The 25,995-nt window shown below is 42.2% G+C and overlaps 1 protein-coding gene across 1 annotated transcript in view; it reads right to left on the minus strand.

Moving 5' to 3' along the window:
• The window catches only part of FLVCR1 (FLVCR heme transporter 1), a 28,159-nt gene extending 26,616 nt beyond the window's left edge, over positions 1–1,543 (minus strand). The window contains exon 1 of the mRNA XM_019797436.2: positions 593–1,543. Within this exon, the coding sequence (XP_019652995.2) occupies positions 593–1,330 (738 nt within the window). The 5' untranslated portion in view covers positions 1,331–1,543. The remainder of the gene's footprint in view (positions 1–592) is intronic.
• Positions 1,544–25,995: the final 24,452 nt, after the last annotated feature.

Below are 25,995 nucleotides of genomic sequence, written 5' to 3' on the forward strand. Positions count from 1 at the left end.
AAAACTAAACAGGAAGGGTGCCTGGCTGGCTCAGTCAGAAGAGTGTGCAACTCTTGATCTCAGGGTCATGAGTTCCAGCCCCACCTTGGGTGTAGAGATTACTACAAAAGATAAATAAACTTTAGAAAAATAAACACATAAGTAAAATAAAACAAAATAAAATAAAACAGGAGCTGTTCACACGGATCACTCAAAATGAGAACAAACTTCCCCAAATCCAACACCTTCCTTTTACAAATAATACACTGGGGAGGACAAAAATATCTACCTAAGTCTCACTGGTTATTACACTGCCAAGTTTTCTATGATTTTAGGGATCTGTGGGCCAGTTCAGTTATTTATTTTATAGGTAATTCTCAAAGCAAGATGATAAGGTAGTCACTTCAAACTGGTTTTGAAGTTCTGTCCTTACAAATAAATCAAATACTCTCTTTAAGCCAAGACTGCCTCCTATCTTGTAACGACACATCTCCTTTCCTTCATTTATACACATCTGCCTCCTGAGGGTCCATCCACATGCCTAGCTCATACAGCCTATGCCTTGATCTGGTCCTTGAAGGATGGAATTTTCACCTCTCACTCTAGTTCTTACCTGATTGCCTAGCACGGCGGTGGCACAAGCTGTGGATACCTCCTTGGGCCCAAACCACACTGAGGCGATGCGGGAGGGCAAGCCGAGGATGAACACCTGGGCCACGGAGCACAGGCACTGGCCCAGCATGGTGACCCAGAAGAGATGCTGCTGGACACTGGCGCACTTGATCCAGGCGCCCAGGCAGTTGAGGCCGGAGCCCAGCAGGGCGGTGAGCCGCAGGCCTCTGGTGTCCAGCAGCCAAGTGGCCGGGAAGATGAGGGGCACGTAGGCCAGCATGTACACCATGGACAGCCAGTCGATGTGCAGGGAGGAGACGCCATAGAAGCCCTCGAAGACATTGGTGATGATGCTGTATTGGATCCATTGAAAGGCGTTCACCAGCGAGTACAGGCTGAAGATCAGAAGCACCACAAAGCGCCGCGCAGAGAGCGCTGTCTGGGGCACCCGGGAGCCCTCGGCCCCGGGGGTCTCCTCCCCGGGGCCCGTAGGCAGCAGCCGGGTCTGGGTCTCCTCCTCTGGAGCCAGCGGCGTCTGCGGCCTGCCGAGGGATTCAGCGGCGGCCGCGAGGCTGTCCCGAGACACTCCATTCAGGGTCAGGCAGCCGGCTTTGGGCCCGTTCTGCGGCTCGGCGCTCAGCTTTCCGGGGGGCTCGCCCCCCGGGACCAGCAGGTATCCATTCGCGGGCGGGTGCGCGGGTACCACCGCTGCCCCCTCCTCATGGTCCAGCTTTGCCATGTCCCTGCGCTCCCCCGCGCCCCGGCCCTCCTTCCCCTCCCTGTACGCCCCCGCCCAGGACCCGAGGTCCTCCCCGCACCCCAACCCCAACCCCTTGGCCCACAGCTCATGCAATCCTTTCCCTGGCCGGGTGAGCCTGGGTGCGAGCCACGAAACGCTGCCCGCGCTGCCGGAGGCCCCAGGCGAAGTAGCTGTCCTCGCGCGCCTCCGGGCCCGCGGTCACCCTGCGCCAGCCCCCCCTCCAAGAACGTCACCCGACCAATCAGCGGGCGTGTTCGCCCGGCACGAGAGCCAATCGGGGAGCGTCTGTCAGGGATGAGGCGGGAGCAAATGGCTGAAAGGAGAGAAGGAAGGAGGGACGCGAAGGTTAAGGCCCTGCGTTCACTCCCGTGGAGAGATGCAGTGGCCGAGAGTAACCGACCTGGCAAGAGGGCGGGAGCGGGTGCGGAGGGTGGGGAGGCTGAGCGGGAGGGTGGGAGGGGAGGGCGGGCGCGAGGCGGCCGGGGCAACTCGGCCCCTCAGAACGGGGAGCAAGGGGTTGGGAGAAACCGGGGAGACAAAGAGGGGCTCGCCGAGGGCCAGGTCCACACTCAGGCGGAGGACTAATGTGCGGGGAGGAGACGCCTCGCCCCAGCACAGCTGTCTGTCAAGATCGGACCCCGCCTTCGGAGCAGACAGGACCCCATTTCAGAAATTCGTGCCACCTCGGCAGAGGAAAAACACCGGAAAGCGTTGCAGTCCAAATAAAGAGATTTCGTCAGAAATCTGCCCTTTGTGGAGTTGGAATCGCCCACCCGGCTGATGACGGAGGCCGGTGAGCCGGGTCGTGCCTGAGCACACCCTGTGACTCCACACTCTCCCTCGGACCACCTCCGGCGGCTAGTGCTTACTGGACGCGCTCATTCTGTGGGCTCCGTGGATTCCGGGACCAAACTCCTTACGTATGTTTCAGACACGACCGTGCCGTGCCCTAGGGAATTAAAAAAATCCAACAGTTTCTGCTCTCGAGAGCACGTGTACGTAGCCTTCAGAGTCTTCTAGAGAAAATATCCCGCCTGCTGCTACTTAGGAAACTAATTTTGAAACAAAACAAACCGAGAGACTCCAAATATTCATTATTTTTAAAAAGATTTTATTTTTATTTATTTGTCAGAGAGAGGGAGAGAGAGGCAGAAAGAGAGCACAGGCAGGGGGAGAGGCAAGCAGAAGGAGAAGCCGGCTCCCGGTAGAGTAAGGGAGCCAGACACGGGACTCGATCCCCCGACCCTGGGATCATGACCTGAGCTGAAGGTAGCTGCTTAACAAACTGAGCCACCCAGGTGTCCCACCAAATATTCATTATTAAAGTGAATTTGAAACTCGATGTATCTAACTATGGGTTTAATCTTATAAAGTGCTCCTATCTAGAAGCCTAAAACCCTGTACATCTTCTTTTTAATGCCTCTTAATATTATTATTTTGGTGATGTATACCCGATTTTTGCCTCAGATATATATCAGATGCTTCTCAGTACAGGTGAAATAGTATGGAATCCTAAACTTTAAGGAATATGTACATTTTATGCGTTCCTTGGCCACCCTATATAAATTGCCACATGACACCCCCCCCCAACTAAGTCCCCTTCCCTGCTTAATTTTTCTTCTTAGTGCTTACCACTAAAATGTCCTACGTTTTACTTATTTTTTCCGGTTATTTTCTCCCTCCCCACTCGAAAGTAAGCTCCATGACGGCAAGCCTGAAAATTTATTACTATTTCTTAAATGACTGCAGCTAACAAGCATTGAATTACTATTATTTTAAATAATAGTATAATAATTAATAGTATAATAAATAATTTAAATAATTACTTGCTTTGTAAATGAATCCATTTCTTTTTTAAAAACATGCAAATTTCCCCTGCAAAATATGATTTTCTAAACATTGATTTAGATAATATTTCAGGTTATTAAGCTGTGTTCTCTGAATGACCAACCAACCAAATGTGGAATCCAAAGGACTTCAGTCTTAGTTAAGAAGTTTATTTTATGAAAAATAATAAAATAAAAAAATTAAATTAAATTAAATTAAAAAAAGAAGTTTATTTTATGGATTTCTGAAAAAGATACTAATTGCATTGCTTAATATTCAGCACAACTTATTATTCAACATTCAGAGGTATTTTTAAAATACTGTCATGTACCATGAAAATTTCTACATAGCTCACAGAAAAGCTGTTTGGAAAGGGAATCCAATAGGTAGAATTTTAAATGGACCTTTCTTTGCTTGCCCCAATCTCCATTCCAATAGTCACAGTAATCATTCAGGTATCTGTAAACTTCCCACCCCCTTCCTGAAACCAGAAACTGGCAGATTATATTAGGCCTCATTTCCCCATTACCCAGTGTGCATTGGCGATTGTCTTCTGCTAGATCTGAATGGTAACTTCCCTCTCTGCGTAGAGGCAGCTTCATGAATGTACTTCTGCAAGAAGGCCATTCTTTCTGATTGTGTAGGCTTTTTCTGTCTAGAGATAATTTGCCTGCTCTATGTGCATAGCAAAAAGGATAGGGTTGTGAGTCCTCTGGGTATCCTGGATAACAGTCAGCATCTAACAGTTCCCTCCACATTTTTACCAGCTGGCACCTATTCTACTGTCCCCCACTTTGTCATTTGCCTTCCCTGCCCATGGCAAAGCTCTGTATCTGACGTTATCACCATCTACGTGGAGCATAGTATCAAGGGGGTTTAGAGTAGTGGAGAAAAGCATATCTAGAGATAGGCTACCTGGATTTGAATCCCAACTTTAGTACTCAATAGCTACCCAACCTTGGGCAAGTTACTTAACTGTTTTATAATAGTACATGCTCTTATGAAGAATAAAGGAGTGAATTATGCCTGGCACATGGTTTAGGCATTCTTAGTTACAGTTATTAAGGTAGCTCATATAGTGGTTAGGGTCCAGGCTCCAGATCCAATTGGCCCGGATTCAAATCCTAGCTCTTTCACTTACCGGCTGCATGACTTTGGACCAGTTACTCTGTGCCTCAGTTTCTGCAGCTAGAAAATGAAAACAATATTCTTCATGAAATTGTTGTGAGAAATAAATGGCTAATAAGTACAAAGTGCTTAACTAGCACCTGACCTCTGATCTATATTAATCAGTAATATACTCAGTAAATGTTACCCAAAGCCATCGTCATCAACTCATGTCTGTCTTCAAAGTTATATCTTGTTCTCATGTTATCTTAGATTTGATCCCATCTTGCCTATTGAAGCTTGCCTGCATGTCCTGGAGTTACTCCAAGCTCTCTCAGACTGAATTTATGATTGTAGAGTCCTTCACCGGGGGATGGGGTGGGGGGGGGTTTGCTCTGAGAATGCCCTGAAAGGGCAACACACAGTGGTGTATACTAATTACTCTTGGCCTAACAAGAGGTAGATTTCTTATCAGAGGTGGTCAGCAGCTGAATAGACAAATCTAGACAACAGATGTATCTGTATTGGACCAGGTGTGTTGTGGATAGGATGCCTGAATTCCATAGAAAATTAAACTTTGGGGGGTAGCTGGGTCGTGCATTCGGTTGAGCATCTGACTCTTGGTTTCTGCTCAGGTCGTGATCTTGGGGTCATGGGATCTAGTCCTGCTTAGAGCTCCACACTCAGTGGGGAGTCTGCTTGAGGATTCTCGCTCCCTCTCTCGCAGCCCCTCCCCCCTCAAATAAATCTGAAAAAAAGAAAAAAGAAAGTTGAACTATGTAAGTTTTAAGATTTCTTCTGACTCTAAGTTTCTATGATATATGAAAAGTAAAATAAGATATTTCCAAAGAAAGGAATAGATGAAATTCATATGCTTAGGTCGACAAAGTTCCTAAGTAAAGAATGGAGTACAGAAAGGGGAAAACTCAGCAGTATCTCTTTGTAGTATCATTCCAGTCTCTTAACCTTGCCTCCTCTCTCTTGAAGCTTCAATGGTAGATACTTATTAACCAGTTTAGGTATGAATCATACTTTATATCATATGTGTGGAGGTATAAAACATCAACCTTACTCTCCGCCAGAGAGGACAGTACTGGGAGCATCACTTGGCTGGGAGTCAAGAGGAGAATGAACTACATCATGGGCGTGGAATGCCAACTCTGAGAGAGATTTGAATAAGTAACAGTTCAGCAATATGAGATCTGAATATGTCCAGGAGCCAAGGTCCGAGATGCTATCAAGTGTGATGTGGCTGTTCCCGAGCAAAGGTTTCCTGCAGTCTAAGAGGATAAGGTGCAAACTAGAACAATGCTACTAGATGTAAAATCCACCATGTTTCATGGGAAGGGGCGGTAGACTTCAGCAGCCTTGACTTCAGTTTGTACCACTATTACCGTGCTCTGTCCACCTGAGTGGCCAGATCTCTGCTGTTGTACTCTGTGGAAAGATTAAGTTGGTAATGGAGGAATAAAGGAGGCTGGATATCAGAATCCTCCCATGTGTACTTTATTTTCCCCATTGAGACTGTGTGTGTGTGTGTGTGTGTGTGTGTAACACTCATAGAAAAGAATCCCAGGGTTTTCCCTTCTGTGTATTTTTGTCTTGCTTCGTCAGTTCTTACAAAGAAGCCAAATGGAAGGGATGGGGTGGAGGACTGAAATTTCCAACCCTTTAATCAATTTGTTTGTTCCCCCAGCAACCAACCCCATCCCTAGGTACTTTCCAAAAGTCATTTCATTCATATTACAAGGAAATCATCCCAGGAAAGTCCCAAGATTTGAGAAGCTCTGTGCAAGAAACTATTGTGAAGGCCAAATATATTGTTCTTACTATAAATCACAAAAAACACATTAGCATGGTAGTTGGTGTATTAGCAAGACTAATTTCTGATCCCCAGGCTTGGGAGTGTGAGGGTACTAATATACCGCCCCTTTGGTCAGGATTGCAGCTGAGTATGCAGGCTGGAGGCCATACCAACGGCAGAGGAGGACCAGCACAGTGGAGAAGAAATCACACCACATTAGCCCACTCGGTGCCTCTAGTATGCCACGTTTGTGTTTATTGTGCAATCTGACTCATGATTCTGCTCTCCATCTTCCCTTAATTTAGCCAATTCCCACCCATCCTTTATGGTCTCTTTCAGCTCAATTCCCACTCTCTTCCTTTGTCTATCTCCATGATTGGAGCCCCTAGAGATAATCATCCTCTTCTGACTGTTAACATCCCCAGAGCTACTCACTGAACATTTCCTGGTGGCTACCTAGCTTTTCTTTTATCCTTTATTTAGATTTGGGCATCTTGAAGCCAGGGACTGGATTTTATTTTGTAACACTCTCAGTACCTAAAAAAGCTTTTTACTTGGCATTGTAGGGGCCCAGAGCAGGTTGCCCCCAAATACGCCACAATGGCATGTTGATTACTTTGAATTAAAGCTACTGAAGAAACAGCCAGTGCAAGGACACTCTGACCTTCCTCTGTCCTGCTGAAAATGGGAAATAAATCTCGTATGTGGAAGGTACGCTTCCTGTACCAGGAGGTAGAGAGATAGGGAATCCTTATCACCGGAAGTAGGGAATTTAGAGCCAAGAAGGCCATATAAACAAACCCTGTTACTTTTTACTAATTTACTAATTTATTAGTAATTTCTTACTAATCGAAGCTCTTGAACGTAAGTTTTCTTTTTCCTGTCTACTCCTCACAAATTTATTGTCTCTTTGACTAAAAAGTATAAAAACTGCTTGCTGCGGTCATTCCCGTAGGTTCAAGGTCTCAATTTCATTACCCTCCATGCGCACATAATTAAACTTCAGGTTTTTTTTTTCTCTTCTCCTGTTAATCTGTCTCATGTTCACTTAATATTTAGGCCAGATAAAAGAAACTTGAAGGGTACAGACAGCAGTTCATTTCATACAGAGTCACTGGCCTCTAACTCAACAAATGCTTTTAGGTGACATTGACTAATAGGAAAATGGCCAGCCCCATTATTGCAAAATTGTAAAATTTAATTTATATCCGAAGTTAAATCAGGCCCTTTCTCCCTCTGAAATGTAAATAAACACACTTTATTTTTTTATTTTATTTAAAATCAATTAGCCAACAGAATACATCATTAGTTTTAGATGTTGCATTCAATAATTCATTAGTTGCATATAACACCCAGTGCTCATCACATCATGTGCACTCCTCAGTGCCCATCACCCAGTTACCCCACCCCATCTCCACCTCCCCTCTAGAAACCCTGTTTGTTTCCTATTGTTAAGAGTCTCTCATGGTTTTTCTCCCTCTCTGATGACTTCCCAATCAGTTTTCCCTCCCTTCCCCTACAAACCTCTGTGCTGTTTCTTATATTCCACTTATGAGTGAAACCATATGATAATTGTCTTTCTCGGATTGACTTATTTCACTCAGCATACTGCTCTCCGGTTCCACCCACATTGGAACCTTTCTGATGGCTGAGTAATATTCCATTGTATCTATACACCACATCTTTTTTATTCATTCATCTGTCAATGAATATCTTGGATATCTTGGCTCTTTCCATAGTTTGGCTATTGTGGACATTGCTGCTATAAACATTGGGGTGCAGGTCCTCTTCAGATCACTACATTTGTATCTTTGGGGTAAATACCTAGTACTGCAATTGCTGGGTCGTAGGGTAGCTCTATTTTTAACTTCTTCAGGAACCTCCATACTGTTTTCCAGAGTGGCTGCACCAGCTTGCATTCCCACCAAGAGTGTAAGAGCATTCCCCTTTCTCTGCACCCTTGCCAACATTTGTCGTTTCCTGACTTGTTAATTTTAGCCATTCTGACATGTGTGAGGTAGTGTCTCATTGTGGTTTTGATTTGTATTTTCCTGATGCCAAGTGATGTGGAACATTTTTTCATGTGCCTCTTGGCCATTTGTATGTCTTCTTTGGAGAAATGTCTGTTCATGTCTTCTGCCCATTTTTTGACTGGATTATTTGTTTTTTGGTTGTTAAGTTTGATAAGTTCTTTATAGATATCGAATACTAACCCTTTATCAGATATGTCAATTGCAAATATCTTCTCCCATTCCACAGGTTGCCTTTTAATTTTGTTGACTGTTTCCTTTGCTTTGCAAAAGCTTTTTATCTTGATGAAGTCCTAATAGTTCATTTTTACCTTTGTTTCCCTTGCCTTTGGAGACATGTCTAGCAAGAGGTTGCTGTGGCTGAGATCAAAGAGGTTGCTGCCTGTGTTCTCCTCTAGGATTTTGATGGATTCCTGTCTCACATTTAGGTCTTTCATCCATTATGAGCGTGTCTTTCTGTATGGTGTAAGAAAATGGTCCAGTTTCATTCTTCTACGTGTAGCTGTCCAATTTTCCCAACACCATTTGTTGAAGAGACTGTCCTTTTTCCATTGGATATTCTTTCCTGCTCTGTTGAAGATTAGTTGACCTAGAGTTGAGGGTCAATTTCTGGGCTCTTTATTCTGTTCCATTGATCTACGTGTCTGTTTTTGTGCCAGTACCATGCTGTCTTGATGATCACAGATTTGTAATATAGCTTGAAGTCAGGCATGGGGATGCCACCAGTTTGGGTTTTTTTTTTTTTTTTTCATCATTCCTCTGGCTATTTGGGGTCCTTTCTGGTTCCATACAAATTTTAGGATTATTTGTTCCAGCTCTGTGAAAAATGTCAATGGTATTTTGATAGGGATTGCATTGAATGTGTATATTGCTCTGGGTAGCATAGACATTTTAAGAATATTTATTCTTCCAGTCCATGAGCATGGAATGTTTTTCCATTTCTTTGTGTTTTCTTCAATTTCTTTCATAAGTGTTTAGTAGTTTCTAGAGTACAGATCTTTTACCTCTTCAGTTAGGTTTATTCCTAGGTATCTTATGGGTTTTGGTGCAATTGTAAATGGGATTGACTCTTTAATTTCTAATTCTTCTGTCTCATTGTTAGTGTACAGAAATGCAAGTGGTTTTTTTAAATTTAAATTCAATTAGCCAACATATAATATATCACTAGTTTCAGAAGTAGTGTTCAATAATTCATCAGTTGTGTATAACACCCAGTGCTCATCATATTACGTGCCCTCCTTAAGGCCCATCACCCAATTACCCCATCCCCCTGAAATACAGATGCTTTCTGTGCATAGATTTTATTACCTGCCACGTTGCTGAATTTCTGTATGAGTTCTAGCAATTTTGTGGTGGAGTCTTTTGGGTTTTCCACATAAAGTATCATGTCATCTGCGGGGGGCAGGGGGGGAAGCAGGGTGTCCCAGGGGTTGTCACTTGCTGGGCCCCTTCTTGGAGAGCAGTCGGCCCACCATGCCATGTTCCCAGTTTATGGCCACACCTAGCTGAGAGGCCACTCTGGGGCTTGCTAATTGTAGCCGGTTTCCGCACTCTAATGCTTGGGAACTCTGCAGCACTCAGGCACCCCTGTTCTTTCTGTGACCCTAGGGATCCTAAGACCACACTGTCCCACCTAGGACTCTGCCCCACTTGGCCACCTGAGTACCTTTCAGGCAGGAAAGTCCCTCATTGGAGCAGACCTCTAAGAATTCCAGTTTTGCGCTCTGGGGCTATATCACTTTCCAGTAGCCAGCTTATGGAGGCCCCCTCCCCTGCCATTTATTTTCCAATATATCCCCTCTGATTCACATCTCCGCACCTCCTACCTTGCAAAAAGTGGTCACTTTTCTATTTGTAGAACTGCAGCAATTCTTTTCTTAGATTTCTGTTTGAGTTCACAGGTGCTCAGAATGATCTGATAGATAACTAGCTGAATTCAAGGGATCAGATGAAGCGCGGGTCCCCTATTCTTTCACCGTCTTCCTTCTCCCTCCTAAATACACTTTAAATTCAATTTTACATATTTGACCATGATTGTGCATGCCTGGTGTTGTATCTTGTAACCTTTTAGAGTAGGAATGAAGACCTTGGTAAGATTTGAAGTGAGTAGCTATCAGGGAGGGGCAAATTTCCCCTTACCCTCTTAGTTCAAAATATTAAAACAACATAAGACAGATTAGCAGGAGAGGGGGCGCCTGGGTGGCACAGCGGTTAAGCGTCTGCCTTCGGCTCAGGGCGTGATCCCGGCGTTCTGGGATCGAGCCCCACATCAGGCTCTTCTGCTATGAGCCTGCTTCTTCCTCTCCCACTCCCCCTGCTTGTGTTCCCTCTCTCTGGCTGTCTCTATCTCTGTCGAATAAATAAATAAAATCTTAAAAAAAAAAAAAAAGACAGATTAGCAGGAGAAAACACATTTAATGTATACCTGGGGAAGCCACATAGACATAAGAGATTCCAAAGACAGTCAGACAAAAAGAGGTACAGATGTCATCCTGAACTAAGGGGAAGGGGTTAGGAGTCTAGTAATTCAAAAGAAAGGAAGTAATTCACAGGAAGATGAAACAGCAAATATGTGGTGAACAGATGTTTTCTGGGCCATACAGAAACACTGGGACACAGGAGTTGTAACAAACAATCTTGGCTAGGTTCTTCCCTTTCTACCACACCTAGTCCTTATTACAATGTAGTTGTCTTTGGAGCAGGCTCTCTATCTAAATTCTTCTAGAAAGTGAGGGATGTGAAAATGAGTAAAGGAAATCTCATTTCAAATGGAGTCTAGAAGCCCTGATGGGGTGGGGGAGGGGTGGGGAGCTCTCACACATCCTTGCAGCTTGCATAACCAGTAGGGAACAAGAAGATAAGAAATATCTTGATAAGGGAGGACATTTTCCATCTAGGTATTTATCTCCTGCTTTTAAGAAAAAGAAGAAAGATCCCTCTGCGCCCCAGCAACAACACCCTAATCACTGCTTCCAGCCAATGAGAGCCCTCCACAACCCCAAACTCTTGTTCTTCTCCAATGAACTTTTGTTCAAAACAACCCTCCCCAATTTCCTTCAAAAACCTAACAAAAGCTAACTTTGCCTTGGTCTCTTTGGACTTGCCTATGATTCACCATAGCTTGCTTGTCCTGAATTGCAATTCCTCTGCTATTTCCAAATGAAGTAAACGACCATTTTATTTGTAAGGTTGACAGGGGGAAGGTCAAAGGTTCTTCCTGCACCTTTTGGGCCTTGACTGTTTTTAACTCAAAATAATCCGCATGCCAAAGCAGCACATCCTGGGGTGGCCTGTCCTGAACCTCAACAGTTTTTTCCTCTGAGGCTTTCTTAGAAGTTTCACATATTGAGGCACCTGGGTGGCTCAGTGGTTTAAGTGTCTGCCTTCAGCTCAGGTCATGATCCCAGGGTCCTGGGATCGAGTCCCACATCAGGCTCCCTGCTCAGCAGGGAGTCTGCTTGTCCCTCTCCCTCCCTCTCTCAAATAAATAAATAAAATCTTAAAAAAAATTTTTTCCCCGCATATTAAAAGCTGAGCGGGTGCCTGTGGAGAGTTAGTAGCTGAGTGTGGCAAGAGATCCACCAAGGGAGGAAACGACATAAATTAGAACAAGGATAAACAAACAGAAAATAACAAATTAAAGCCCATTACCCACACCTCATTAGACCAGCCTCCTACTCCTGGGAATAGGTCAGTCCCATATAGTGAGTGGGTAACCTTATTTTATCTGATGAAAATTACTAATCCTTTCTTTTAACAGATTTAAGTTAGACACAGAAGTGACATTTTTCACCCATGATTACAAATTTTGAGCTAAAGAGACACATTTTGGGGTGGCAGTTTTCACTCCCCTACCTTCCTGCCTTTGAAATTTCCCCAAGAAGTTTCATCTTCCAGAAGTCCAACAGGTAGACTGTTTTCATCTCATTGAACTAGACTCTTAGTCCCGATGATAGGTCAATTCAGTTAAATTCATTTCAGGTCATCTCCTGAAGACTCCCCAAGTTAGGCCTGCATTATGCAAACAATCAGGTATTGAGTAAGAGGCATTTCTGTGGGAACAAAGAAAAGCAATGGTTAATGATTGGAGTAAGTTTTAAACCAGTTTCTGAGTTCTGAGGGTAGCCAGTTGAGAGGATTTCTAGATGTCAGCCTTGAAGCGTTTCTAGATGGAGTGAGGCAGACAGGGGTAATCTGACAGACTTTCCTAGTTTGCAGTTTGAAAGTCTCTGGTAATTTTTCTGAGTGGCCCCCACAGCAACAGGCAACAAGGATTGTCCATACGTGAGCTGTTGTGATTCCTCTGAAGTTTATATATCAAGTTGTCCAACTTCAGTTTGCATGGCTTTTGGAAAAGGGCAAATTTAGTTCTTGATGATTCTAAGACAGGACAGTAGGAGAAAAATTGGAAATGTTAGTTTGGAGATTTGTAGCTAGAAGACTTTAGGATACAATCCAGTTTACAATGAATAGTATTAACTTCTAATATTCACAAAGGTGTGTTATTGAAACATAATTTTTCTCTTTATAAATACTGTCATTTCTACCAAAGATAGTCAAATTAAGACTAATATGTTTGCAAAACGAGTCTATCCTGAATGAACTTGGCTTGATTATTTACATAAAGGCAGCAAGAGGAGCAATGGATCATTTAGGCTCCTTTATTTATTTGTTTCTTGTTGTTGTTGTTGTTTTTAAGATTTTATTTATTTGACAGAGAGACATAGCGAGAAAGGGAACACAAGCAGGAGGAGTGGGAGAGGGAGAAGCAGGCTTCCCGCCGAACAGGGAGCCTAACATGGGGCTCCCTCAATCCCAGGACCCTGGGATCGTGACCTGAGCTGAAGGCAGACGCTCAATGACTGAGCCACCAGGTGCCCCCATTTAGGCTCCTTTAAATTTGCTTGCTGGAACTTTTCATAAGGGATCTCCAGGTTGAACTCTTAACAACTTTTCAAGGTGAAGAGGTCAAACCAAATACTTGACATCAGTCTTGTAATACCTGTAGATTTGGGTTAATTCCTCTCTTCTTGGGGTCCCCCAAATATCCTGAGGTACTTGCACCTGCCAGAAGTAGCCTTCCTTACTCACCTGGTAAGGTTGCTGGGAACCCTGTAACCGAGGTACCAGGCTGATATTTCCAAGGGGTTTAATTGACTCCATAAAGTCAACCTTAGTTCCTTAAAGCTGGTCACACCTGAGTCTATGCCTGTCTCTTTTAAATATGACATTTCAGTCAAAGCCTTGGTAATATAACCAGCTTCCAATTGTGTCCTGTTACAAGGAGAATAGATTCTTATTGAACTTGGGCAAATAACTATATTGCCATGAAAATATAAGCATATTCATTGAGAGTTTCTGAATTCCAGAGAGATCAGGTAGGGAGAAAAAGATGTTTCAATTCTGCTTATAAAGGTATAATTGACCAAATTGCTGTAAGTCATAGTTAACATAAGAGGAAAGGCTTCCTTCTATCTGGAAAACAGAAGATTAAAGAACCAACCATATTTTAAATAAAAAGTCATAAAAATTATAATCATCCTCATCAGTTCATTCAGTCCCATATAATTAATTCTTGTTCTGCTTGAATTCAGTTTTTTCATTAGTTTCAGAAATTTACCCGGGCGCCTGAGTGGCTCAGTCATTAGGCATCTGCCTTCGGCTCAGGGCGTGATCCCAGAGTCCTGGGATCAAGCCCCACATCAGGCTCCTCTGCTATGAGCCTGTTTCTTCCTCTCCCACTCCCCCTGCTTGTGTTCCCTCTCTTGCTGGCTGTCTCTCTCTCTCTGTCAAATAAATAAATAAAATCTTTAAAAAAAAAAAAAAGAAAAATTTACCCAGTTTAAGGATATTCACATCTATTTAATTCATTTATTAATAATCATAGATTGCTTATGAAAATTTCATGAGACATTAAAGCAATTAGCCATAATTTATTTACTTTTTGCTGACAAATTTGGTAACAAAGATAACATGAGCTTGTTTGACTTTCAATAAACCAAAGTGGAGAAGTATCATACTTAATGCCAATAACTCTAAAGACGTGTCTATATATTTTTTTCAGCATCTGTGTCACACTTTTTCCCCTCTTTTTTAATTGAAGTGTAATACACAATGTTATATTAGTTTCAGGTGTACAATATGGGGAGTCAACAATTCCATATATTACTCAGTGTTCATCACAATAAGTGTACCCTTAAGCCCCATCACCTATTTCTCCCCTCCCCTCATCCACCTCCCCTCTGGTAACCATCAGTTTTCTGTAGTTAAGACTTTGTATCTGTTTGTCTCTTTTTTTCTGTTTGTTCATTTGTTTTATTTCTGAACTTCCACATATGAGTGAAATCATACGATATTTGTCTTTGTCTGACTGACTTATTCCACCTAGTGTTATACCCTCTAGGTCCATCCATGTCACTGCAAACGGCAAGACTTCATTGTTTTTATGACTAATAATCCATTGCATATATTGTATGTTATATAATATTCTATTGTATATATTACGTATATGTCACATCTTCTTTATCCATGCATCTATGGATGGACGCTTGGGTTGCTTCCATATCTTGACTATTTTAAATAACATTGCAATAAACATAGGGGTGCATATATATTTTAGAATTAGTGTTTTCATTTTCTTTGGGTAAATACCCAGTAGTGTGATTCCTGGATCATATGGTAGTTCTGTTTTTAATTTTTTGACAACCTTCCTTGCTGTTTCCACAATGGCTGCATCAGTTTACATTCCCAACAACAGTGCACATCTCACCAGCACTTGTTGTTTCTTATGTTTTTGATTTTAGCTATTCTAACAGGGTGAGGTAATATCTCATGGTAGTTTTGATTTGCATTTCCCTGATGATGAGTGATGTTGAGTATCTTTTCATGTGTCTGTTGGCCATCTGTATTTCTTATATTAACTAAACCAACAAATTTAAACTTAGCTTTTATTTACTGAAAATTTTCCTAGATCACATGAACTTGAAAAACAGGTTAGTTTCTATTATATTTTCAGATTTAGAAATGCTTGAATTATAAGTGCTTAATTTTAGGTCAGTTAAATAGAGCTCTCTTACAAATTAAATTTGGTAATACTATCTGGAGGTAGAAAAATACCATATTTATAATGTATAAAACAGATTTTTATAGCTTTCCATTTTAAAATTTAAGCTATGAATCAGGTGTAACAATACAAGAGTCACTAGTTTGTAAGTTAAGTTTATCTGCTTGGATAGCTAAAGCTTTTTACTTGTAATATTTGTGGAGAAGGCACATGATTTACATTTGTCCTTGACAAGTAATCTTACAGAAGCCGTGGAGCACTTCGTATTTTTTAAAAGGTCCCCAGCCCCTCATTTAGTCTTAGGGTTGGCATTGTTTTAGATACCTCCTGGGGTGTTTGTATTTCAAATACAAGGTAAGATTCATATCTTGAAAGGACAGAGAAAGAATGTTAAGGTCCTCTAAGAAGAACTTCGGTTTTTTAAGGCCAATAATTTTACAAGCCTTATGAGAAAAATAGGGGAAGTTTTAGGACTGGTAAAAAGAAATAGATGGACTTCTCATTGCCTGTAGAGCTGCATTTTTTTAATTTAGTAAATATTTGTAATATAAAGATAATTGCTCTCCATGTTTTTTTCCCCAAAGACTTGAGTTGGAGCATAAATGATCACAAGGGGTTGATATGCCCATTCAGTTACATTAGCTCCAATTTGCTTTATTTTTCTGGATTGTAAAAAAGAAAAACACAGGCCCCAAATGGTGTTACATCGGTAAAGGCTCCAAGTCAGTAAACCAAGGTTTAACACCTAACTTGACTGCAGATTCAACCTCCAACATGTTAACCAGTCAACATGGGAATTCCCTGGTCAGCACTAGGAGTCTACTTAGGAGGGTGACCTTGCCTAATACAATGGATTCTTTTCCACTCCCTCTTCTCCCTTTAAAAACCTTTTTCCTGTTCTGTAGCCCTTTGGAACTCCCCTCTATTTGCTAGATGGGATGTTGCCTGATTCATGAATTGATTAAATAAAGCCAATTACACCTTCAAAAATTTCCTTAGTTGAATTTTTGTTAATTAACAGATTTGGTGGCAGTGATGGGATCCAAAGTGAACTTCTTTTTATTTTTTTAAAAAATATTTTATTTATTTATTTGACGGAGAGAGAGACAGCTAGCGAGAGAGGGAACACAGGCAGGGGGAGTGGGAGAGGAACAAGCAGGCTCCCAGCGGAGGAGCCCATGTGGGGCTCGATCCCAGGACTCCGGGATCACGCCCTGAGCCGAAGGCAAACACTTAACGACCCAAGCCACCCAGGCGCCCCCCAAAGTGAACTTCTGGCAGCATTTGGGGACAAGAAGAAAAGCAGGTGTGCTACCCACAAACACTGAGTTCACTCTCTTTCTCATATTTCCAAGGGCTATAGGTAAGTTCCTCTTGGTTCTGAGCTCTGCTCTCCATGTGTTTGAGCTCCCTATCTAATTGGCTTTCCTTTACAGGGCAGGTCAGCTTGAGTGGACATGGCTATGCCTGGAGCCAAGCGAGCTGGCATATTTGCCTGGAGCCCAGCTGAGCTCGCTACTCTGCCCATGGAGCTGACAGTTCTTCCTGGAGCTCAGTGGAGCTAGCAGTTGTGCTTGTATCCTGACTGAGCCGGAAAGGTCTGCCTGGGGCCATGGCCCTAGCCTTTCAGACCATAGATCCCCAGGGGAAAAACCTCGGCAAGTTTCCATGGGAATCGATGGTACGCGCACATGGGGCCTGCTTGTGGTCAAGATGAAGTAACATCTCTTGGGAACTGCCAATACTTTAAAGTGCACATATTTGTTTGTCTTGTTTTATGGAGATAAAGGCTATTGCTAGCAGGGATCTCAGAGGCCAAAAAGGCCACAAAAATTGGTGGGCGTGGGTCAAGCATTTAAAGGCTGCTAGAGCTTTGGCCACCTGAAGAAGATTCCCATGATAGGATCAGCAGGTCACAGAATGGGTTAGATTGACACTAGGTCACCTGCCAACCTCAAGAAAATTTCAAGGCAATAAGGTACATGGTCAAACACTCACAATCCCCAATCCAGGGGCATGTTCCTTTTAAGTATTACTTCGGCTCTAAGAAACCCAAAGGCTTAGCTAATGGGATCCTTAAGTCCTAGAGTCAAGTGTGCCACCTTTCAGCATATTTTATGTCTGAGAACTGTAGTCCCGGAAGTTGTAGATATGCAGTAAAAACAGCATATCTTACTAAGCTGGTTTTGTGTCCTGAGGAACTTTGGTCAGTAACCATCAGGTTGAGGACACCAAAATAAGCGTGGAGAAAAATGTCGGTTAACTCCATTTGCGGTCAAGGTCCTGCCAAAGTGCTGCCAGCCCTTAGGAGAATTACAACAGAGAAGCACAATGGCCATGATGGGGGAAGGTTCCAATTAGATATAATCATTTAAGAAGTGCACTTGAAAGCAAGGTTCCCAAGTTAAGCAAAACGGGACACCTGTTTTAAGTGGCAAGTAGGAGCCTCCAAAAGGTTTTCAAAATTCCAAAGTCATTTCATCAAATGACTCTCATTGCAAAAGGCTAATGAAAAATTAAGGCTGTAAAAGGTACTTAAAACGGAAGAGCGTATGACTGGTGCAACTCCTGCTGCTTCTCTCTCTCCGTTTTAGAGTGCTCGTTCTACTAATTCTCTGTCCAAATTGGTGATCCACTCTAAACAGACTACACAGCCATGAACAAAAGTCCGCCAAGTGAATGGCCTTAAAGACACCCCCATCTCCCTCTTCAAAGGAAAGTCCCCATATAGGTCCCTCCCAGAGTGGTCACAGCTGAGGGATTTTCTGCAACACTGCTATGTTATTTCCTTAAACAGCCAGAGAGAAACTGGTAAATACCACGGCCTGCAGAGGGGATCCCAAAAACACTGGCAGAAGCCAGCAAAGGGTGAAATTCCTGATCAGAATTGGCTCTTCCGAATCTGTCGGTGGTGCCCAGTCAAGAGAAGACAATAAAATTTCACATTGTCCCTTCCTTTCCAAATCCAGACCTCTGACTACTGATCCCTTCTCTCCCAGGCAAAGCTACTGTCTTCTTGCTTGACTCATTTTCATAATGGGGCCTGCTTTCCCGCCTGCCTGGGACATGCGGGTTGCTGGTTCTCTCTTTTGGCTCTCATTGGGAGCAACTCTGGATTTGGGGAAAGTGATAAATATCCTTTCCTCCCTGTTTGAGGACCCCTCTTACACCAAAGGCGAGTTATTCAATACTGCCAAAAATATCTAATGTTAAAACATTTGGATCTGTTAGTAAACATGTTTAGGATTTATTAAATATTGTACAATGGTGGGGGGCGCCTGGCTGGCTTAGTTGGGAAAGAACGTGAGACTCTTGATCTTGGGGTTGTGAGTTTGAGTCCCATGTTGTGGGTAGAGATTACTTAAAAATAAAATCTTAAAAAAGAAAAAGATTGTATTATGAAAAAGTACATTTCTAAAAATTGTGAAATATATTCATCAGTACACAAACTTAAAAAAATACTGGTGCAACAAAGTTCATCATTGCTTACTTACTAGCTCTCACTAGAAATTAAGGTTTCTAAGAGCTAACAAATTCTAATAAGGGAAACAACACTCCATGAAAAAGAAGTAAGATGTGTGTTTTTGGTTAAAATAAAAAAGAGGTATGGGAATACACGTTAGTTGGGGGAGAAGAAAGTAATTCTGTCCTGAAGTGAGGCTGGCTATTTAAAGATGGAAACCACAGGGCAATATCTGAATGTAAAAAAGAATGTTGCAAAAGATTTGTGAAAAAGGAATTGTTGGAAAGGAATTTTATGGGTGGTCAGGACTGACTAAGATTAAAATGAATACGTTTTAATATCAAAAATACGTTGGTACAAAATTAAAATTTGGTTTTCTCTCTCTTAATAGGACAAAGGTTTTTTTTTTCTTTTTTTTTTTTTAGACTTTTGGTCTACTTAAGTGTTTTTGACCTAGAACATTCCAAAAGATTTGCTGAACTACATAGGCTCATTTGGTATGTTAAATTATATAGGAAACATTGCCAAATAAGAAATAATGCTAAGTTTTCTTTATGTTGTATTCGTAAGATTTGGGCACAAGTGACAAGTCCATTCTGCTTCTACAAACAATGGCCCCTCACTGCCAAATTTTTGCCATCCTGATGTCCTTGTAACATAGGAACAGCCCGCTCCTGAATCTGAGAAACTGAACAATGACTGTAAATTAAACAGTCAGGGCTATGGGAAAACCAAGACAGCTGCTTGCTTCTTCCCAGGACCCTGGCAAATCCCATTTTTTGGGTTTTGCATTACTTTACTCACCATAAGGCATTTAAGATGCCTCAAATTATAAATAGACATTGCTGAGGAGACTTTTATAATATGGCAAGAACAGTCTACAAGCAATGTCTGACTTGTCAGGTCCAGAATCCTAAAAAAAATATGTTTTGTTTCCAGAGGCCTCAGACGTCTTCCCTTTGGACCCTTTGAACACCTGCAGCCGGACTTCATTCAACTGCCACTTCATATGGGTGATCAGTATGTTCCTGCTGCTGTCTGTATGTTTTTCCAGATAGGTTGAAGACCTACCTTCCCCACGGCAAGTCTGTTGCCTTTACAACGGGTAAAAAAATCACAAGTTTAAAAAATGTACTTCTGTAAGTCTCTAATGTCTATCATCCACAGGTTAAAGAAGGCTCCCTGGATTCCAGTTCAAAGGATTCTGTTGGTCATAGTTTGGAGCCTGACGATTAGGTATTCTGAAAATGTTATCGAAGAAAGACAGCCCTTGAGCCCCATTGAAAGGGACTTACCAAGTGCCCCTACTGACCAATACTGCTGCAAAACTAGAAGACGCTGAGCCTTGGGTACACACTTCACAGCTAAAGCAGGTTCCCCCTGACCCCTGGAGATCTCCGAATCAAATTGGCAAGGAACAGAAAGTAGCTGGCATCAAGGTAAATTGCTTCTGCCCAAGACAACGGATCAAGACTTCATACTTGAACTAAACCTGAAACCCTTTCTCCTTTTCCTTTCCTTGACTCTGGCATTGGCCTGGAAGGATAACGCTCTCATTTGTATCTCCCAGGCCATAGCTAAAGGGGTGACCTTTGGAATTGAAAGCAACCTTTTACTTCAGGGTAGGAGAAAAATCTAACTACACTTCTAAATGTTTACAAGTGAAATAAGATATCTCATTGGTCAGTTCCCCTAAATTTACACTGTGGAGTTAGAAAGGAACCACCAGGATGGTTTTAGTCCTTTTGGCAGATCCCTACTTCCTTGGTTAGGGATAAATGTAAATTAAAGCTATGATCAGGAACTTTTCCTTAATTCTTAAAGGAATTGCAAAATCTGCTTCTAAAGCAATAGTGGCCATTTCCCCTTCTTTTTAGATACTTACAGTTCCCAGGACCACAGTTCTTATACATAAGATAAACAGGTGTGCCAAAAGATGATACATTTAATTGTTTGGATCTTAATGATGGGGTTTTGGAATGTAGGTGAGGTTCGGTGGGGTGGAGTCCCCAGAGTCAATGACCAAAAAAGAATTCTTGAGATGTCTTTGGCGCAAACATGTGGTTTTATTAAAGCACAGGGACAGGACCCATGGGCTGAAAGAGGGGGTGCACCGGGGTGGTGAGTGTGAGGGGTGGCTGATCATATACTATGGGGTTGGGGGAGGTAAGGAAAAGGGAGGTTTTCAAAAGGATTCTCATATGTTAAAGAAGAGTCAAAGGATACAGGAGGTCTTGCCATTGTCAAGTTAAGGTGGTTCTTCCTGCTAGCAAGGCATTAACGTTAAGATAGTTGGGAGATTCCTGGAGGAACATTACACTCTGCCCACTTCAAGTATCTGTTAATGGGCTGCAGGTTATAAGGACATTAAATTGTATCTACATCTCCTTCTGGAAGCTAGGTTATTGATAGAAATGCTTTGTTCTTATAGATTGCTAAGACATTTGTAAGGGAGACTCATGTCTTACAGGATTGTGATATCTATAAATTAACTATTTGGGTTTTCTTTCCTTAACCTTGGGGCAGACAGGAGTGTTTGAAGAATGTAACATATATCCCATGAAGGGCGGGTGTCAACTTCTGCTTTGTCCTCACCTTGCCTTCTGCATCCTCATCATTAAGAAGGAGGAATTTATGTTGGATGTGTAGTTTTAATTTTTGTTCTAATTTGTTTTTTTTTCATCTTGGAAAAAGGATTCCAAGGATTCCTATGGGAAAAGGCTGTTACATTCTTTTGTATCCATTTTTGAATTTGGTCTTTGCATTGATGCCGTTAAGACAATTCTTTAGGATGAGAGCCCTGTTAAATATTTCAAACATGGAAGTTTCTTTGATTCAGAAGATCCATTGTCCTGCCATTGATGAGTAGGATCTATTCATCTCAAAAGTGAGTTAAACCTAAGCCTTCTTATGGCTTAACCAAGGACACAACGGCATCCCACAAGAGAGTGTAAAATATGCCACCCTCACAAGATCTAGAGAGTTCATTTCCAAAGATAGACTATAAAAGTAAAGACCTTTGTTGCTTATTTTTATGACCAGTGAAAATATGCTCTCTGGTCTTCACCGTCTGGAGGCCTGGAGGGTGCACTTCCTGGGGTGTACCTGGTGGCCAGTTGAATAGACTGGGGTTCCAAGACATGCTCTTGGGCTGGTGTCCCAGAACATAAGGGGTCTTTGTTATCTCAAACTTTGTTGCTTGTTAGTGCTGCAAAGTCCCATTTCAGTAGCACCTGCCTGGTGTCACAGATTAGTGATCTGTGACTGGAGGTGTTCCATGTTCCCATGGGAGACTAGCGACACTGTTTTCACGACACCATCCTTATTGCCTGTGCAACAACAAAGGTCTTTGCTATCATAGTCTATTTTGGGGAGTGAGGTGTTTGGATCACGGGGGCTATACTGTCTGCAATCACTTACATCCATGGTAAAGGTTTATTCTAAGCTTGGGAAATTAGCTCCAGGACTTCCCATAAAAGGCTTATTGGATTGTGTCACTATTGGAGTAAATATACTAATGGAGATGCTCCTCATTAATGGCCAGAAGATGGGTCTTTTGAGTTGGAACAACTTCTATATTTGGGAAAATTTTTAAAGAGCTCTCATTCCAAGCAGCTGCCCTCCTGGTATTTACGGGAGGATCGAATTTAAAGGAAAACACAATACAATTTTAACAGCTAGCCTCAAGGAATCAATAAAATGAAAAGAGTCAAAAGTCAGACTTAGAACAGAAATTTAAAAACCAATCTGACATAAATCTCCTTTTGCTGTCTTTTATCCCCCACTTTCTGTCCCAGACTCTCTAGATATTTTGGATCTGGACCCCTTGTCTAAACTCCTTTCACAAAACCCAGCCCCATCTCCTCAGCCAATTTCCTTAAATCCTGAAACTCCACTTTCCCCAGAAAAAAACCCTTTGACAACCAGCTGCCTGTTATAATTTCCCTTTCCTCATGAGATTTGCAGAGAGCACTTCTGCCTGATCTCCAGGCCCAGATAATACAGGTTCCTTATGTAAAAACTTAATGTCAGGAAGTGAATTTAGCACAAGTGTCCAGGAAGAGCAACAGGGCTTATTTTGCTCTCCCTTAGAATTCAACTCCTACTTTCCAGGACTCTGTAACCAAGCTCTGCCTGGGTCAGGCATTCCTGTGCCAAGTCCATTGTGGATGTATCCTGGACCCCTAGGGCAAAGAATTCAGGTCCCCGGGACAGCAGCAGATCTTTTAAATTCTAAAACCCCTTTACCTCTGCTCTCAGAGTGATGTGAAAATGTTGGGGTTTGGGAGTGAACAGTCAAGAAAGAATTCTTAAGGTGTCCTTGGTGCAAAAAGGGTGGTTTTATTAAAGCACAGGAATAGGACCCATGGGCAGAAAGAGCTGCACTGGGGTCATGAGGAGTGGTTGATGATATGCTTTCAAGTTGGGAGGGGGTTAGGGATAGTGTGAGTCTCTAAGGAATCTGGAAGCAAGGTTTCCAGCACCTTGAGCGCCTAGCTGTTCTTAAGAAAAGGTCATTTACTACTGTCTAGTAAAGCCTTAGCCCTGAAACCCTTCAGAATGTATATCAGTGGGCCGTATGCTTGGAGGATGATGGGTAACATGTATCTTGGGGTGGAGGGGTAGAGATAAAGGAAGTTCCAAAGGGATTTTCATATGTTAAAGAAGACTTATAGGATCCTGGAGTTCAGGCTAATATTAAGCTAAGGTTGCCTTTTGCCCATATCAAAGTATTAATGTCGAGGCAGTTGAGTTCCTAGAGGAATGTCATTCTGCCTGTCTCAAGGACTTGTCAATGGGCTATAAGTTGTAAGGAAATTTAATTTTGTTCTTTTGCCTTTGTTCTCCACATCAGGAGGGTCCTACCAAATTTAGATAGGAATTAGAAATATCAGTGGTTATTTACCACCCCACTAGGGACCTAGACCAGCTATGAAGGGGAGTTCTTCCTAGGCATGATTATATGATGGTTAGGAGACAAGCTAGATGGTCCCTGGAGAAATCCCCCTCACAGAGGAAACAGATGGCCTGAGCCTTTCCCAGGCCCTCTATGCATGACCAGGGACAGCTCAGCTGGTGGCTGATATCCAAGGCCTCAATATAGGAGCTATATTAGAGGCATTCCCCCTCAGAGTAAATTGGTCTGAGACTGAACCATGTACTCAGAAAGAAGAGCACATGAAAGCCTTTGCTGAATGCTTTATACAAACTTTTCAAAGGCAAACTTTGTTAAATACAGAAGCCCCGGAATTTAGGAATCTTTTAATTTCTGCTTTAGTGGGAAATTTTCTCCCTGATATTAAATACTAAATAACAAATCTAAGCATAATAATGGAGGCAGCTACTTAATTCTTTGAAAAGAGCTTGCAGGAAAGCTTGAGAAAAAAACCTCACAACAACAATTCTTGCTTTGCAGCTTGAGTCTTTGGAAAGGTGAAAGCTGACTGAGAGTAATTCAAGGCCCATTCAGAGCTCTATTCGCCTCCAGGCAATTACCGATATTGCAAGAATCCAGGTTGCTGGAAGAGAAATTGTCCTGTACTTAAGAAAAAGTAAAGTTTAAGAAGCAATTTCCCTAAACCCCATCACCCTGAGAGAATTTGTTTTTGTCTTGAGGGACAATTACCCCTTAAATAACAGTGTTAGCCAGTCCTCAGTCATAACCCAAAGCCCACCATTAACCTTAAAATAGAGGATCAGGAATTGGATTTCTTAATTGACACTCGTGACTTTCTCTGCCATCTGCTCAGAGGATTTATCTCTACCTATCACCTCTGATTCTAATCAGGGGGGAAATCAAATTAAGCAGGGAGCTCTAATAGATTTCCTCATCCTCCTAAAAGCACTGGCTGAATGAGGCCACAAAGCCTCCAGATTTAAAACTTCAGTGGGTGCAAACAACTGTTAACTACTTAGGACCTGAGATATCTCAGGGCATTCAAAAGCTGACTCCCAAACACCTTGAGTCAATTTTCATCCCTCTCCCCAAAACAAGTAAGTGGTTATTATGTAAACTGGGGGTGTGGGGACTGACTATTGCAGCCAATGGATTCTTGATTTTGTGGACTTAGTTAAACCTCTGTATGCTCTTCTCCCAGAGACACCGCCCCCCGCCCCTGCCCAGAACCCATTTCCTGGCCTTTAAAGCCTGGAAATGAATATTGTCAAAAACCCCAACTCTAGGCTTACCTAATTTTAACAAATCTTTACATCTATACTTCCCTAAAAATAATGGCATTGCTACAGCATTCTAGGACAATCTTTTACCTCTCAGATACAACCTATAGCATATTTCTCATGCCAGTTAGACCGGATAACATCGGGTATGCCCTCATGCTTATGTGCATTGATTGTTTTGGGCTCAAAATAATGCGCAAGCTAAAGCGTCACATCGCCTGGCGGCCTACCCTAAACTCATGACAGCAAACCAGAGCAAATACAGGAAATGGGGGTAGGCTACCTTAGAACGGAGGCTGAAATCTTTACTGGGAGAGTAACCTTTGAGTGAGGGAAAACTGTTGGCTTAAGAATTATTCAAATTGGTTTTCTTATGTGACAAATAATTGCATTGTAAAATAATGATGGAGAAATACTCTTGGATACAACACACTTAACTTTCTGAGTTAATAATCTAATATAACCAATGTACATTTTAGAAAAACTCATAATGCTTGTGTTGGGGTTCAGGGCAGGCTACCCCAAAATATGCTATGTTGGCATCTGGATTATTTTGAATTAAAGTTACTTAAGAAATAGCCAGTGTAAAAAAGGACACACTGACCCTCCTTTGTCTCCAGAAAGCAAGAAATTAACCTCCCATGTGAATGGTACCCTCCCTATATCAGGAGGTAAAGACACATCCTTATCATCAGGGATAGAGAATTTAAGGTGAAGAAGCCAATATAAACAAACCTTGTTAATTTTACTAACTGACTACCCCCATCCAAATTCTGTTTAGAATTCCTTACTAGTTGAAGTTCCCAAACATAAGTTTTCTTTATCCTGTCGATTCCTCACTAACTTATTGTTTCTTTGTTTAAAAAAAGCTGCCTGCCTTGGTCATATCTGTAGGACCTCCGTATGTACAAATCAAATTCCTATTATCTGTCTCATGTCAATTTAATTCTTAGACTAGCCCGAAGAAACTTGAGGGTAAAGAAAAATTTTTCCTCCCCAACATTTGCTTTATATACTTTATGGTTTACAAGTCCTTTCATCTGTTATCTCATTTAATCTTCACAATAGCTCTGTACTGATATCAGCCCATTTCACAGCTAAGGACACTGAAGTCCAGGGATGTAGAAATCTTCCCTCACGTTGCACTCTAAGAAGAGAGGATTTGAATATAGC

Source organism: Ailuropoda melanoleuca, chromosome 8 (genome assembly GCF_002007445.2).
Source record: "Ailuropoda melanoleuca isolate Jingjing chromosome 8, ASM200744v2, whole genome shotgun sequence".
Taxonomy (NCBI): domain Eukaryota; kingdom Metazoa; phylum Chordata; class Mammalia; order Carnivora; family Ursidae; genus Ailuropoda; species Ailuropoda melanoleuca.